Source organism: Coccinella septempunctata, chromosome 5, assembly GCF_907165205.1.
Source record: "Coccinella septempunctata chromosome 5, icCocSept1.1, whole genome shotgun sequence".
NCBI lineage: Eukaryota > Metazoa > Arthropoda > Insecta > Coleoptera > Coccinellidae > Coccinella > Coccinella septempunctata.
In genome coordinates this window covers 8,138,182-8,156,481 of record NC_058193.1, presented here as the reverse complement: position 1 = coordinate 8,156,481, position 18,300 = coordinate 8,138,182, and the positions used below count along the sequence as shown (strand labels likewise).

The 18,300-nt window shown below is 39.9% G+C and overlaps 1 protein-coding gene across 1 annotated transcript in view; it reads right to left on the bottom strand.

Moving 5' to 3' along the window:
- The window catches only part of LOC123312834 (septin-interacting protein 1), a 100,042-nt gene that overhangs the window by 60,286 nt on the left and 21,456 nt on the right, over nt 1-18,300 (bottom strand). The window contains exons 3-6 of the mRNA XM_044897352.1: nt 15,425-15,720; nt 12,687-12,853; nt 9,509-9,704; nt 2,256-2,465 (exon numbers count right to left, since the gene is read on the bottom strand). Coding sequence (XP_044753287.1) covers nt 2,256-2,465; nt 9,509-9,704; nt 12,687-12,853; nt 15,425-15,720 — 869 coding nt within the window. The remainder of the gene's footprint in view (nt 1-2,255; nt 2,466-9,508; nt 9,705-12,686; nt 12,854-15,424; nt 15,721-18,300) is intronic.

Here is an 18,300-nt window from a genome sequence, read left to right as displayed (position 1 = left end):
AAAATAAGAAGGCCCCTGGCCATGACCTAATAACTGCATATATCCTGAAAAACCTACCGAAAAAAGCAATAGTCTTCTTAACTACCTTATACAACCACATGCTGAATTTGGGTTACTTCCCGACCACATGGAAATATGCCCATCTATTGATGATTCACAAAAGTGGCAAACCCGAGCACTCACCTGCATCATACAGACCCATAAGTCTTCTCCACATCCCTGGAAAACTATTTGAGAGAATACTCCTAAAAAGGATACATGAAGACCATGAGACAACAGATCTTCTTCCTGACTACCAATTTGGCTTCCGACAAAGGATGTCAACGTCACACCAGGCTCACAGGATAATCAACGTCATCTCAAATTTTCTACAGAGAAAGCAATATTGCAACGGCGTGTTCCTGGATGTCTCCCAGGCGTTTGATAGAGTCTGGCATGCAGGCGTATTATACAAGCTCAAGAAGAACCTAAACCATAATTACTACCTCATTCTGAAATCGTACATCTCTGACAGATACTACTCTGTAAAGTCCAGTAACGAACTATCTGGGTATTTCCCAATTAAATCTGGAAGTGTACTAGGACCGTTCTTGTACCTAATCTATACTGCTGATTTCCGGCAACTCCCGACACAACTATTGCCGCATTTGCTGATGACGTTGCAATACTTTCGTCCGACAACGACCCCATTGTGTCCTCCACAAATATCCAAGAACACCTGGACCAACTCAGCATCTGGTACAAAACATGGAGAATAACTTTAAACCAGAGCAAATCAGTTAACGTAGTCTTCACCCTAAGACACAACGACTGCCAAGAGTAACTCTGAATGGAGTCACCTTACCGACAAAGACTGAAGTCAAATACCTAGGTATGCATCTTGATCAACGGCTCACATGGGAGAAACATGTGCAAGCAAAGAGGAAACAACTAGACATGAAGCTCCGACAGATGTATTGGCTCTTGCAAAGAAAGTCGAAGATGACCATGCAGAACAAACTGACAGTGTACAAGGCGACTCTCAAACCAATCTGGTCCTACGGCATACAAATGTGGGGATGCGCGAAGCCATCTAGAAGAAATATCATTCAAAGGTTCCAGTCCAAAACTCTCCGCTTAATAGCGGATGCACCATGGTACGTCACTAACCAGCGACTGCATGAAGACTTACAGATCCCTTATCAACGACGTTATAGAATCTGCATCAGCCAGATATCGAGATCGACTACAAGGTCACTCCAATGACCTGATACAAAACCTCTACCTGAAAGGACCCCACATCAGAAGACTGAAGAAGACATGGCCCGAAGATCTTCCACAACGCTAAACTAAAATAGTGCAAAACGAGTAGAAATGTCACTGGACATTTCACTCTCATGTAGTCTCTTTTATCACAATTACTTAATACCTATAAGAGTAGATTGTATATTGTGCAATAAACGTTAAAAAAAAATGTTTATATTGGAATGTATTGCGCATATGTTTATCTACACATGTACACATGCAAGTTCGTCTTTTCAGTCTTGAATAAACTGTAACCCAGAGCACATATGAGTTTCACTCTTGTCATCGAATCAATCTAAATAATTAATAAATCGATATTCCGAGAAATATTTTTTTCCACGCCCTTTATATTGAATACGGATGGCGTTACGAAAATTTCTTACTAAGCAAACCCCAATTATTTTTCCGTTTTCTACCTATCCTAGAGACGGGGTCACCTTTCTTCGCCCCTTCTTGGCATCAACAGTATCCTGTAAAACTCGTTTCTAACTTGGTTTAAAGTTAGTTATCCTTCCTTTCAGGTCTGCGATGCTCACCGACTGTACTGCATAAACTTTGTTCTTGAAATAATTATTATATAACGCGCAATAAATTATTTATTTCACCCAGTATTATACATAATAGATCATGCATATCAGATTGTTGAGGAGCTTTAAAAAAATGTGAAAATGAACACGTTGTTCTATTTGAAATAAAGAGGACGAACTGTTCTGGGCTTGCGTGAATCACTCTGAATATTTAAATGTATGCTTAAAAAGCGCATTGAATTTAGGATCATAAATAAAGTCTTAGAGCTTGCGGTATTTCAATCAAAATAAAGAAACTTGAATGAAGTCATATATCGTGTTGTATTTAAACTGCCAAGTCAAAGGTTTGGTGAGTCCGAGGTAGATGGCTCAGTGAATAATAATCAATCAATGTTTTATTTCACCTCTTCATATTACACAAATACAAAAGAGTCAAGAAATTACCTGTAGCTCCTGAAACATCTCAGATACTTGTCCTAGTGAGAAGCTCTGTGAGGGGTCCACCAATTTGTCTACCATATCCATTACATTCTGTAAATTTTGCAGAAGGCCGTCTTCATTTTCAAGTAAATTATGCAATGATTCTTCTTCTTGTTTTAAAGCTGATATCCTATCTTTGTTACATCTATTTTTTCGATCGAGATGAATTATTTCCTGCAAAAAGGATTGCTCGTGAATGTTATGAGCATACTAAAGAATAAAGGGGAAGATACAAGACGCGTGATTGGAGATCCACTTGTACCAGAAAGAGATAAGGAGGCGTGTTTTGAGCATAACTTTATAATGTATATATCGCACCCCAAATTAATCTGTTAGAACAGGGGTGCTCAAACTGTCGATCGCGATCGACCGGTCGATCTTGGAGATTTTTGAGTCGATCTCGTAAAAAATAAGCCGATACTCATCTACATGGTGAATCTTCGAATCGTACAAATATTTCAACAGTAGATTCTTGAGGGCAAAAGAAACACTTTTTTCCCTTACCGTTTTTTGGTATAGGCTGTTGAATAACCATAAAAAAATTTTATTTTTGGTTCTCACAAACGGTTTTATCGAATGAAATTGATTAATTAATCCGTTTCCATGCCCTTTTCATGATTTCATTATGAATGAAATGTGTCCACGTGCGATTTTATGAAAAATCTACAAAAAAAATGTTGATGATTCTCATTTTTTACTGCTCCTTTTACAGTTTCTCTTGAGTCACCTCCATCATGAATAAATATTTTATTATATTTCACACCTCAACTAGATTTTCAGATCTCTCTAGATTTTCTTACTTGGAAATCGGTATGTATCCCAAGAATTGAAATCTTCTCATGTCTTTCTCATCGATAATGAATAATGATTTATTGTTCTCTCATGATCACCTCATTTATTCGAATCAGTTTATTTCATTTTTCAAGACAACTCTGATGTTCACCTCTTACGTACATATGAATAATTACTGTTGTCGAGTTTCAAAATAATGAATAAACATGATCTCCAGGATGGACCCTGAAGTTTCCCCAGAAAACGATGTGAACTTCTGAAATACGGTTCAACGGTCAGTGGTAAGCCATGATACTGGTTGAGTCTCTCGTCCTGGTTCCACCCTGAAAGGTCTGCTATGGTAATCGTGTACACTTTCAATTTTTATGATTTACTCTTTATACTTTGTTCTTTAAGTGATTCATTATATTCGAAATTACTGGCCATCAAATACGAAAAACATCAGTAACGATGTTAGCGATTGTGAATTTTTTGCAGACCTATGGTTAACTGTATCATTGATTTTGATCTGTATCATCTCTCCCACGCTCCGCCTCAACCAGTCATGCGCACAATCTCACTGAGGACCATAATGTTGCTGTTTTATATTGTGCGCATGCCTTTAGGACGTCCGCAATGTCAGACCCGGTGATGTCGATTTCCCCCATTTCAAATATTGGGATATTGGATCAGCCTCTTGTATCCAGGGCATATTTTTGTTGTACGTTGTTTTCTTAGACCAAACTTCACCTAAATTCTCTTCAGCTGCCCCAAGTTCAAGTCGATTACACTTCTTGGTATCTCCTTGTTCGAGGTTTCTGAAGAACATTCTCTGATTTTGATAGAACAATTTATTTTTTCTGTGTCTTTTGACTCTCTCATTATAGCGGCGTAGACGCCTACCGCTTCAATTTTTTGTTTCAGGTGATCACCGAGCACTGAGATTTTTTCTTTATATTCTGGATCTTTCCGTTTGATTCTGAACTCGGAGGCCGTTTCTCTGGCAGCTTTGATCACCCTGGTTGATGGATTGAGTGAATGCAGGTAAGTATGGAGTTCACCCATTTTCTTCCTTAATGAAATGATCCTATTTTCCAGGCGTCTTTTCTAAGGAGGAGTATCCAATCTTTGAGCCTCGTGTCCATCCATTCTTTTGCCATGGACTTCACAGAATGTAGCAGCTCTGGTATAAACAATATCAATCAACTCATCGAGTGTGTCAACATTTCCAAGATGTCTAAGGAGTACTGAATTCAGAGATTTCATCGTCTCCAGTATCTGTCTTGAGTGCTGCATCCGTGGTACTTTCGGTCTGCTTTCAGGATTCATACCCGAGAATTTCGTGAGATTTTCGAGGAAATGTTGTTCGATCGACTGAGTTTGTTCATTACTCACGAAAAGCCCGCTATGCCTTTACATCCCGGCATCTATAGGTCCTCACCGTATGATCCAGCAATAGGTCCTCTACCAGAAGCCATGAACATATATCATTTGATTTTTCTGCCTATATTGGTTATTTGGCAAGGTTCGAATGTGAATCCGCCCTGATACTGGTCAAAAAAAAAAATTCCTCGAGTTTTACTATGTTCGGGTCCTCTCACGAAAATGTTCACTTTGGCTCCTCCATGTGTATACATGTATATTGTATATTTTTATCCATTTTACCATCCTTGAGTCTTCCGCTCTGTATACAAAATCCAAGATGCGGTGGATAGTTTTTCTGTAAAACTGGCTTCCATGCAGGATATTGTAACCAGTCCGGCCCTTGCGGTCGGACCTTTCGAGAACCAGAGCGGTCGCTTTAGTCTGGAACAATCGCGAATGGCACTGGAATGTTTCCGGCGCCTATATAAGCCCAGCGGAGGAGCAGGTAGGCAAGTACAGTTATAGTTCACAGTGCAAGCGACTAGTGGAAATAAATACGAGTCGAAATAAATAGTAATGTAATAGTTAGTTTGTGAGTTATAAGTGTATTAATTGTAAATGAATAATTATTAATCAGTAGGACGTTTTAATTCAGCGAAGAAAATGTTGCATTGGTGTCAGGTGTGAGGTTCAACATCGCTCGCTTTTTGGTTATTTGGAGTTCATGCTAGTGACCACAAGACTACAGAACGCGATAGAGACTCAAGAGGTAATGGACTTTTTGAGTAAGATGAACGAGAGGATGGAAGAAAATTCTCGAAAATTGAATGAGAAAATGGACGAGAACTCTTGTAAGTTGAATGAGAAAATGGACCAGATTGAGGAAAATTGTAATGATGTGGTGAGTCAACTTACAGATAAATTGGATAAGAAACTGGAAACCATAAATGAAAAATTTGATGAAGTAGACGAGAAGTTTGATATAGTGAACGAAAAATTTGACGAAGTTTATGAAAGAGTCGATGAAAAGTTTGACAAAGTTTATGACGCCTTAAATGGAAAATCGAAAGAAATGGCAGGAATAATTGAACATCATTCCAAATTGATAGATTCCTTGAAAAGAATGTCAAGCAGAACAGATATTCTGGCTTCAACTCCCTACAGCACAGCGAAAGCGGAAAATGACAGCGAAGGTAGTAGAATGAAGATCAAGCCTCCAACTTTTGATGGAAAAATACCCTGGTCGACATATCAAAAACAGTTTGAAGCTACTGCCCTGGCGAACAACTGGAACGACAACGAAAAAGCCACGGCATTGATAATAGCTCTACGAGGAGAGGCACTCAACATTCTGCAAACGATTCCGGAGAGTCAACAAGCCTGTTACGAAGTTCTTACATCGAAACTTCAGATGAGATATGTCGATGCTCATCTACAACAAGTATACCATGCACAAATAAAGAACCGAGTGCAGAAAACAGGGGAAAATCCCCAGGAGTTTGAAGCTGATATGGCGAGATTAGTCAGGCTGGCTTATCCATCTGCTCCAGATAGCTTCCTGGAAAAGCTATCAATCCAGACATTCGTGGACGGGATAAAGGATAGTGAAATACAACAAGCCCTGAGACTAGCACGCCCTAGAACCATAGATGATGCTTTAGTCCAGGCTTTGGAAATTGAGGCCGCGAAGCAAGCGTCGCATAGAGGACACCTTCATGTAAGACAAGTCCAAGAAACAGACCGATCTATTGAGGACATTGTCAGGGAAGAAATCCGCAGAATATCAGAAGTTAGGAAAAAGGATGCTGTGTGCTGGAACTGCAACAAAAGTGGGCATTTCAAGCGAAACTGTGCAGAATTGGAAAAAGAGTCACAGCAGGGAAACTAAAGGGGGTCGGTGATAAGGGGCATAAATCGACCCATGCCAAAAATGACCCCGAAGTGATAATCCGAGGAATAATGTCTAAGGATTTATCAAGCATAATTTTCCCAGGAAAGATAAATAATAGAAGTGTGAAAATACTGGTAGACACTGGCTCGACCAAAACCATTGTGCGTCCAGAAATTGCTGAAGGATTAAAGATTCGCCCAGTTAGTATCAAACTTCGAACTGCGTCTGGACAAGAAATACCGACTTATGGATCGATCGTCTCCACTATTGAATTGGGAAACACAACAATTAGCCACGAAGTTCTGGTAGCTGGAATCACGGAAGAAGTTATTCTGGGATTGGACCTTATTGAGAAGCTTGGATGCCAATTGGATATGAAGAGTGATGTACTTCGGCTAGGAAGTGAAGAGATTCCATTCAATGATGTGGAGGACAAGATATATCGTATTCGACTGACCGAGGACATCACGTTGCCATGGCGAACTGAAGGCATAGTGACTGGTACATGTGAGGATGTAACGAGGAGTGGCTGCGTGAGAGTAATTGAGCCCTGTCACGATACAACATTAGCTAAAGGACTATTACTTAGGAAGTCCTTGGTAAGGGTAAAAGACAGCATTCCCATCCGATTGCTCGATGTCAACATGTTTCCAGTCACCCTGAAGAAGGATACCTTGATTGGACGTGGTGTACCTGTGTACCATATTTCGGGTGGGATAAGTACTGCAGAAGTCTCAAAATCGCAAAAGGAATTCTGAAGAACTGGTGTCCCTCCTCACTTCCAAATGTCAAGAGCTCGACCGATACCAACTACTCGAAGTGAGAAAATTGGTTCAAACGTTCTCCGACGTTTTTGCTACGGACGGAAAAGCAGGGAAGACTGATGTTGTGCAGCATAAAATCAATGCTGGTGATGCACAACCTATCCGACAGCATCCTAGACGTCTTCGTTTGGCAAAAAGAGAAGAAGCTGAAAGGATTATTGAAGACATGGCGAGAGAAGGTATAATCGAACCGTCCGATAGCCCCTGGACATCGCCAGTAGTATTAGTGAAGAAGAAGGATGGAACTACTAGATTCTCTGTAGACTATAGGCAGCTCAATCAGACCACGAAAATGGACAGCTATCTAACCAATGCATATTACCGGTTCTGACCTATGGCGCAGAGACACTAACTTTAACGAAGAAAACCGCAGAAAAATTAAGAGTAGCAAAAAGGCGAATGGAGAGATCGATGCTTGGCCTGACCCTGAGAGATCGAGTGAGAAATGAAGAGATACGCCGACGTACTGGAGTAGATGATATTATACAACGAATCACTACACGGAAATGGAAATGGGCTGGCCACATTGCTAGATTGGACGACGGGCGATGGACCAAAAAAACTGTTGGAGTGGAGACCAAGAGCTGATAAACGTAGCCGAGGCAGACCTCCCACTCGATGGACGGATGACCTAAAGATGATAGCGACAAATTGGATTGCAACAGCCAGAGACAGAGAGAACTGGAGACGTTTGGAGGAGGCCTATGTCCAACAATGGACGTGAAATTGGCTGTATGATGATGATGATGATGATGATGGTAAGACACGCGTTGCACGGTTCGGCGTCACACAGGAAGTTCATCAAGACCTCTTTACCGTGTCTGAAGAATACTTTCTCGCTCATTGCGTAGCGAAGGACCTTCGTATGAGCAAAGGAATAGCAAGAGTATTCAAAAATAAATTTGGACGGCAGGAAGAACTATTGCGACAGCAGCCAAGAATTGGAAAAGCTTTGAAATTGAAGGCTGGAGATCGGTTCATTTATTACATAGTCACTAAGCAACATTCTCATCAGAAGCCAACCTATCAGAATCTATGGACGGCACTGCATAGCTTAAAAGAAGACCTTCAACGCTTCGGAGTTAGGAAATTAGCTGTTCCCAAGCTCGTTTGCGGACTGGACCAGCTGAATTGGCGGGTTGTGCGAAGCATGCTGGAGGTGGTATTTCAGAAGACTGGTATACGGATCCTAGTATGCAATTTTAACCCAAAGCAAACCAAGGAGCCTAGAAAAACTGTGGAGTGCCACTTCCATCAGAAAGGCTACTGTAGGAATGGTGATGAGTGCAGGTTTCGCCACGGTCCTACGAGAAATTCACTAAATCTGTTCTGGGACAGAACAGGCTTAAGGAGGGGACAGTGTAACCAGTCCGGCCCTTGCGGTCGGACCTCTCGAGAACCAGAGCGGTCGCTTTATTCTGGAACAATCGCGAATGCCACGGAAATGTTTCCGGTGCCTATATAAGCCCAGCGGAGGAGCAGGTAGGAAAGTACAGTTATAGTTCACAGTGCAAGCGACTAGTGGAAATAAATAGTAGTGTAATAGTTAGTTTGTGAGTTATAAGTGTATTAAGTGTAAATAAATAATTGTTAATCATTTGGACGTTTTAATTCAGCGAAGAAAACGTTACAATATGGTGACAAAAGATCAAATATGGACCTAATTTTTCTTCCCAGTCATATCTCGGCTGGATATTTATTATCAAGCATTGATCGGGCTGGTGTCGACCTGTATTCAACTAAAAATTCTTGAATATGAGCTTCATCTCGATGTGCTTCCCTCTTGAATTTCTTTAATGTCCTCTCTGAAACACTCAGCTTGACCATTTGATTGGGCCAATAAGGTACTGTACGAATGTGTTAACCTAGATTCTTGCTCACGTGGATAACCTGACATCTGCACTTAGCAAAAATATTTTTGCGTTGAGGGCACTCTCATTTTTTTATCTGGGAACGTACTTATTAAGGCGGAAACGTATTATTAACACGCGACGCGAGCTGACGCGAAAATTGTACGCGCGTGGCGTCGCGTCGGGTGTTCATAGTATGATTCTGGTCTATAGAAAACAATACATTTGATTCGACTCAACACGCATCACGTTTCGTCAGCTCGCGTCGCGTGTTAATAATGTGCTTCCGCCTTTATGGTTTATTTTACAGTGTTTTGCAACTGTGCTGGAAGAGAATTGGTTTTCAGGATACAGAGACGTGCAGTTTGAATTTTAACTAGTTCAACGCAAAAGGTAATGTATTCTCAGTGCTCTCAAAATTACTCCATTTCTATGTCCTTTTCATGCTTTCATTATGTATGATAATATATTAATATTATTCCTTCATGCTGTGAGGGAATGTTTTAACTGACTCACCTGCTCAGTCATATCTACCAACAAATCAACATTATGTTGTATTTCTGGTAATGCGAAATTGGAGCATTTTTTATGGATTACATCTTCGAAGTGCTCCACGCCAGGAGGGGGCCTCAGACCGCTGAGAGCATGATACCCACTTAGTATTCTCTGCTGGGGCCCAGTCATATCAATAACTTTCACTTTGGAAAGTTCACTGAAAAAAAAAATACATGCCAATACCCATTTTCTCTAAACCGCAATCTCAACTCAATTATTGAAATTACCATTACCAATTCAATGAATAGTGATTTTTGACTAACGACCCGAAAGAAAGATCTTCATCAATTATTCACATTTTGCAATTAGGTACAATAATTTTTAATTTTCTCTTTTTTAACCTGAAATAAAATTCGTTCGGAAAATGCCCAGACCTGACTTTCTGGTAAATTTCAATAAACCTAAGAACGGCTGGACCGATTCTGGCCAAAATCAATAGGCTTTGTCACGCTTTAGATAAGCACTAACGTGCGGAATTCAATTCATGTAATGAATGTATGTGGCTGATACTCGATGAAAATCCGCAATTGTACTAAAAACTGAATTACATAATTTTCAATAACATTCAACCACGACGTTGTTTAGCTATCACACTAGCATCTGCAGGTAGGTGAAGGTAAAGGCAGAGCACATGCAGCATGAATGATTGCATCCTATTGGCTGCCTTACACTTGAACTATTCTCTTACGTTGAACTTGAGAACATTTGAGATTTTCTATCTACAGGAATAAGATGACGGATAACTATAAACCATAACATTATAATTCAATGTTTCAACTTCTAAGTTCATTGTGAAGTTAACGGCCAGCACAAACCAACCCTTATATATACAGGGTTTTCTCAAAGGTGAGGCTTTTTTTTTGACAGGTAATAGAACTCCTCGAAATAAGTCATGGTATCAAAAATCGTTTATATAAACTATTCACCAGAGCTGAATGTTTCGAAAATCTGAGAGATTCCTGCTCCGGATCTCCATGCCCGCTATGGTATGGTTTCGATAGTGCTTCGGATGCAATGCTACAGTCACAGTCACAGAATGTGACTGCAGCTTGGTGATTGCATATGCAGCCACTGCATACATCCGACGCACTACCGAAACCATACATTTATGCGTATGCTTGTGCCGGCGAAAGGTCAGTATACTAGAAACCGTCAGAGTCAGCGTATGATTTTTGTGAATTTTCGGAGTGTCGCAAAGTAGTTGAAAAATGCCTCACGTTTACTCAAACAATAAATTTGTTGACATGATTTCAATTCATGGTGAATCCAAACAGAGTGCCAGTGCGCCATGCAGGTTGTACAGAAGACGATTTCCGTTAAGAAATCCTCGGATGCTCATAAACTTGCTGAAAAGTTGAAGGGATACTGGACGTTTGCACGAATCTAGTACTAGATCCATAGCCAAGGTCGTCGGAGTGAGCCACAGTAGAGTTTGGAAGAGACTAAGACAAGAGCAATTGTACCCTTACTATTTCCAGAAAGTTCAAGCACTCTAACCAGAAGACCAGAATTCTGCCTGTGGCTTTCGAATCACCAATATCTAACAACATCCATTCTGTTTACTGACAAAGCCACTTTCACAAGAAATGGAGTGAAGAATTTCCACAATACCCATGTTTGGTCTACAGTAAATCATCACGCTATCAGAAGAAGATTTTCAGCAATGGTTTTCCATAAATGTCTGGATCGGACTTCTGTGTGGAATGCTTATTGGGCCATTTTTTCTACCACCACGAATGTCAGGTGAAGACGTTCTCCATTTTCTCCAGAACAATTTTCCAGGATTACTAGAAGATGTTAGTCTGAATATTAGGTAGAGAATGTGGTTGTTACTGGATGGAGCACCACCCCACTTACGAAAAAACGTTCGAAATCATTAAAATAATGTATTCCTAAATAGGTGGATAGGACGTGGTGGATCCAATACTTGGCCTGCACGCTCCCCGGATCTCAACCCCTGTGATTTCTTCCTTTGGGGTCATTTGCAAACATAAGTGTACAGTGACGGTGAGGTGGATAGTGCGGACGAACTAAGAGAACGCGTTGAAAATGCTTGTGAATATTTCCTGCATATAACTTTTCGTTATTACGCAGGGCAAGACTTTGTGCCCATCAAACTAATGGTGATCACTTCGAACAATTTCTGTGAAGAATTCGGAGAAATTTTATCGGTGAGTTTATAAACTGCCTTATTTTTTTCTTTTTTTCTTAAGCGGCCTTTCCATTGAGGTATTTTTCCTATGCTTAGTTTAAATTGTCATAATTATACCTTTCAGTAAAAATGAAATAAATAATATAATAAATAAATTTTGAAAAAGTATATGCAAATTTGCTATAAATTCTTCTGCCGAGAAAAGATCGCAAAGGAAGCCGAGCACTTTATTTATTTACGGCCGTTTTCAATAAACCTATCTATCCATCCCATCGTTTCACTGACGATTGGTAACCATTGGTATCCGTCCTAAAATATATCTACAGATAGATCATAGAAACGAAATTAGATGGTTTTTCCATCTTCAGTAGGTGAAACAATGGATAGATAGGTTTATTGAAAACGGCCGTAAGACAGAATAGTTTGATGTTATCATTCTCATAATATATTAATTCTCCAATGTATTCAATACAATTTTCTATGGACCTTTCATTTTGATGGAGTTTTATGCAAAGAAATGACAGTGTGATTTTGTTATGATTAAATGAATGACCAAATATGTACCTCTAGAAATCTTCGGAATACCAGTGATATTATGATTTTATTGGGCACGCTATTTAAACGAAGGTGATAGTGTAACCGGAAATATTTTAGACTTTCTGTTACCACAGATAACTCAGTGGAAATTAATTTCTTGAGAATATTTTTTTAGCTCCTACATAATTCTGGTTGAGGTTAAGAAATAATGACACTCTATAAGCTAGCTTGCGAATAACGTGAAATGTGGGAGTTTTCTTCGCTAGATCTGGTACTTGAATCGAAATTAACATGACATCATTTGGTTCATAGATTAATCTATGATTTGGTTCTTATGATTTGAAATGTTGAAGCTGCTTTTATTTGTTGAAGCACATGATTATGTTCAAAACTCAACAATATTCATTAAACAGAATAACATATTCCTTAACCATGTCAAGTCATCTTTACCTTGCTATTCCTGAATTTCTATAAGCTCCAGGACGTTTACCTTTTTCGATAACATCATCAACACTTCGATAATAGTATCTTGATCTACTCTCGGAAACTTTTTTCCATTTTGATTCACCATTTTGTTCCTGTCCTCTCTCTTGTTTTGAAATTTTATTGTCCAGTAACTAAAAATAAAAAATTGTAGTTCTCAAATGCTACAAATATTTATTTATGAACCAATCAAAAATAAATGAACAACGAAACAAAATTTAGCATTTGTTGAAAACTTCACTGTAACTTCCCCTGATGTTTTCACGTTTTTCGTTCTTTGATCAATTCACACACAAAATCAATGAATAATAAAAGAATAAATATTAAATGTACTCTTAGAATTGGAAAGTATATCTCAAATTATAATCACATTTACCATTGTGCGATAATAATTCTGAAAATAGTAAGCCATACCCATGCCGTATTGTGTGAACAGTTTAAAATTATTGAACTTGAAGAATCATAAGACGTTTTATCATTCACATCACCAATTTAAAATATTTAAGAGACGCTTGCCACTATGCTAAACTCAGTACATATTCACAAATTGACCCAATTAGCCGTTCGGACCACTGTGTAATCACTGCTAAGCTTCAATTCCAGAACCTCAACCACAAGTCTTGTAAACACAAGCGTTATACTAAAATCAACTATGAGTCGCTTAAAGAACGGCTGCGAGAGGTCAACTGGGAATCTGTACTGTGGGGCGATGTTGAGGAGTGTTGGGAGAATTTCTCTACTATCCTTAATTCTGCCATATCAGACAATTCCTCACAACATACGGTGAATCACTTTCCGACAAATCCCTGGTTTTTCTCCAGTGTACTATCTATGCTTCGCAGGAAGAGAGGTTTGTGGCAACGCTATCTTCGTCGCAGGTCTCAGGAGAATTACGAATTAGAAGTCCAAACTGACGGAGTCCAAAAACACGTATATCGAATCATTGATTCCGCCCAACAATCGTAAGAGATTCTATAAATTCGTCATGTCCTCTCCCAACTCCAAGGTTTCTGTCCCTCTAGTGAGGAACTCTTCAGGCGTCCAGTGTACTGATAGCCGCGAGTGTGCAGATGTTTTAGCGGATCATTCTGCTGGTACCTTCAACCCGGAACAAGCTGGTCCTCTTCCGCCATTTCTTCCTCGGGTACTGCTGATTCCATCGAGAGCATAACTGTCGGGGTCGAGTACGTACGTTCCGTTTTGGACTCTCCTCTTAATCTTTATTAATCTTAATCTCTCCACCTCTTCTGGTGCTGATAACGTGAGAGTGAGAGGTGCAGCGCGGCCTCTCTCTCTTGTACCCGGTAGGTCAGTAATCACCTGTTTATTGAAGTGCGTTGATGAGTGGACCAAATTAACTGATTCCAACATCCCCTTGGATATCATCTATCTCTCTTTTGGTAAGGCCTTCGATAGAGTCCCGCACAAGCGGCTTTTACATAAGCTGGAGCACTTTGGAGTGGGACGGGAGTTACTTGCCTGGATAAAATCTTTTCTGTCTGATAGGGTCTTTTCCGTTGAGGTGGGTGATTCTGCTTCTTCTTTTAGAACTGCCTCCAGTGATGTTCCCCAAGGATCTGTTTTGGGACCAATCTTGTTCCTGGTCTATGTTGCTGACCTCCCGGACATCTTATCAAATTCATTTTCATCATACGCTGATGACTTGAAAATTCATGGCAGGTCATTGTTGTCACATTTGATCCGGGCTGATTTGAATCATGTATACGTGTGATCGGTTGCATGGCTACTTCCGTTGAATATAAGCAAGTGTAGAGTTCTTCATATTGGAAAGACAAATCCTAAAACCTGCTACTATCTGAATGGTGTTCCGGTGACCTCTGCATCTGAGATTTGCGACCTTGGAGTGATCGTTTCGGATGACCTCTCTTGGACTTCTCACATAAGGAGTTATGTCAAAAAGGCGAGCCAGGTTTACTATATGATTCGAAAAGCCTTTCCTGGTTGCTCTATCGGTGTTTGTAAAGTGCTCTATACCATGTATATCCGCCCAATTCTTGAACATGCTGGCTCGGTGTGGTGTTCACAGTTGATCAGAGACCAAAACCTCTTGGAGTCGGTTCAGCGTCGTGAGACGAGGGTACCCTACGCCTGGCAGCGTCCCTTTTACGCTAAAATGTTCAGTCTGGATAGTTTTTTGTCGCGACGTACTCGCGGTGACTTAATAGTTACATATTGGGCACTTCACAAGTTGTTCGGCCGTGAGTTCGAACCTATTTCCATTGAACATTAACAACTTGCGAGTACACCAATATAACCTTCATCGCGAGAACTTCAAATCTTCTGCTAGAGAATTCTTCCTTAGCAATCGCGTTTTTACTTTGTGAAACTCTCTGCCGGAAAGTGTTGTTTGTGCTCCGTCGGTTGACTCCTTCAAGAACAGTTATAATCGATTCATTGCGCGACGTTGATATGTGTTATGGTGTTACTGTTTTTTTTTTTACAGGAGAATATGTTTTGTTTGTTTTTTTTTTGTGACACCCTAATTGTAAATCTTTTTTGCTGCACTCACACATTGATTTATATTGTTTACTGAGATTTATAGGCTACGGCCTCTTCTCTTTTTGTATTCATAAAAATAAAAATAATATAATTAGATACGCTCGCAGCTAACATAATATTTCAGAACTGAATTTAGCATAGTGACCAGCGGTTCTTACTGTAAATTAATCAATTATAAACATTACCAATGGTTGCGCAGTTTTTGTCTGCTTTTCTGGACCATAGGCACCAATAGCTCCTCGTCCTTTCCTTAAATGTGCTTCTACAGGTGTTGCTATACCTTGAAGATCCTTGCCTAAACCTTTTCCTGGTTGAAAACCCATCAGCAGAAGCAACTTAGCTCCTATTCCTTTCGTATGTTTTTCCCAATTACCAACACCTCTTTCTATAAGAGTAGAATGTGAAGTAGACTTTTTGGTCCTTAGACCAGCTATATCTCCTGTAATTTCTGTAGTGAAAGTCTTCGTCTCTGAAGAAAGACCTAAGAAGAATTTATATATCATTATATGGCCTAGAACCGGCCTTAAGTTGAGTTTAGACGAAGCGCATACACTCTCGAGTCAAACCTCGCCAACCACTCGCGCACCAAAACTCATCCTTGCTACAGTGTTTGCACAAAAATTTGAAAACAAAAACAAATTCTGAAATATGGGAAAATGAAGATGACAAATTCAATGGACGGAATCTAATTTACTTCCAAACAGTATGGTCTATAGTCTATCGCATCCCAAGTTTGGATTACGACTGACTAATTTGATTCGATCGTAGATCGTTGCTTCGTTGCGCTCTGGCACCAGCATCCCCACTACAAACTGGCATTAAACTAGACCAGCCGTTTATTCGATGAGGTTTCGATTTATCCACTGTTCAACAACACTCCGAGCCTATACGAATTTAATACTGAAACTCCTATGTTTCCAATTGAATCTTCCACATCGGTATAACTATTGCTTGGAAACTCGGCCTTCCCCAGAGAATGGAGAAAAGGAATACTCATCACTATTCCAAAGGGAAAAGCAGACCATAGTAGAGTAGAAAACTACAGACCTATCACGGTACTGAGCAAAAACAAAAAAAAAATTGACTGAAAAGATACACAGTGCACTAGGAAAGTACATCAGTTTGGGTTCATCAATAATTTGACTAATTCATTCTGTGCTTACAATGGTAACCGTTAATTGTCAACATTAGACAACGAAATAATTATTATTGGTAATTACTTTCTTCAACAATTAAGATGGTTGTCTCGTCTGTTTCGTTTTAAAAAGCCCACCCTGTATATATTTTCGGTTATTTGGAGTTCATGCCAGTGACCACAAGACTACAGAACGCGATGGAGACTCAAGCGGTAATGGACTTTTTGAGTAACATGAACGAAAGAATGGAAGAAAATTCTCGAAAATTGAATGAGAAAATAGACGAGAACTCTTTAAGTTGAATGAGAAAATGGACCAGATTAAGGAAAATTGTAATGATGTGGTGAGACAACTTACAGATAAATTGGATAAGAAACTGGAAACCACAAATGAAAAATTTGATAAAGTAGACAAGAAGTCTGATATAGTGAACGGAAAATTTGACGAAGTTTATGAAAGAGTTGATGAAAAGTTTGACAAAATATATGAAAGAGTTGATGAAAAGTTTGACAATGTTTAAGATGACGTTAATGGGAAATTTGAAGAAATGGCAGGAATAATTGAAAATCATTCCAAATTGATAGATTCCTTGAAAAGAATGTCTAACAGAACAGATATTCTGGCTTCAACACCCTACAGCACAGCGAAAGCGGAAAATAACGGCGAAGCTAGTAGCATGAAGATCAAGCCTCCAACTTTTGATGGCAAAATACCCTGGTCGACATGTCAAAAACAGTTTGAAGCTGCTGCCCTGGCGAACAATTGGAACGACAACGAAAAAGCCACGGCATTGATAATAGCTCTACGAGGAACGGCACTCAACATTTTGCAAACGATTCCGGAGAGTCAACAAGCCTGTTACGAAGTTCTTACATAAGTTTACCATGCACAAATATAGAACCGAGTGCAGAAAACAGGGGAAAATCTCCAGGAGTTTGAAGCTGATGTAGCGAGATTAGTCAGGCTGGCTTAGCCATCTGCTCCAGATAGCTTCCTGGAACAGCTATCAATCCAGACATTCGTGGATGGGATAAAGGATAGTGAAATAAAACAAGCCCTGGGACAGGCACGCCCTCGAATCATAGATTATGCCTAAGCCCAGGCTTTGGAAATAAGGGCAGCGAAGCAAGCGTCTCATAGAGGACACCTTCGTGTAAGGGCGTTGTCCCACCAAAGCTACGCAACAGCGACACGATTTAAACTTGTTCAAATTGTGTCGCTGTAGCGTGGCTGTTGCGTAGCTTTGGTGGGACTACATGGTGGGAAAACATGGGATGAACACGAAAGATCGATCTATTGAGGACATTGTCAGAGAAGAAATCCGCAAAATATCACAAGTTAGGAAAAAGGTTACTGTGTGCTGGAACTGCAACAGAAGTGGGCATTTCAAGAGAAACTGTCCATAAATAGAAAAAGAGTCACGGCAGGAAAACTAAAAGGGGTCGGTGAGAAGCTTAGAACATAGATACATGGAATGGAAAATAAACCTTCCTAAGACTGGCGTGAGATAGTTGATTAGTGTCGCCAATCACAATTGAGACAGTTGACTCTGACATCATTGTCACATCAATTTTCAGCACGAATAGATAGGAAGTATGTAAATTTTTCAATATAACGCCACTGCCTTAGTGTCGCGCTAGACAGAGAGACATCGAATGTTTGTACTAGAAAACATTCATTTGTAGCACCGAATGTCCATTCCATGTATCTATGTTCTCGGGATCACGTTGATTTTCCACCTTGGATCTGAAGAGTGGATATTGGTAGGTTGGCTTGGATCCAAAAGACAAAGAAAAGACTGCCACCGGTATTGGAACGGGCCTGTGGCCGTTTAAAAGTGATGCCTTTCGGTCTATGCAATGATCCTGCCACATTTGAACGTCTGATGGAGACAATATTGAGAGGGTTCTCCTGGAAAACTTGTG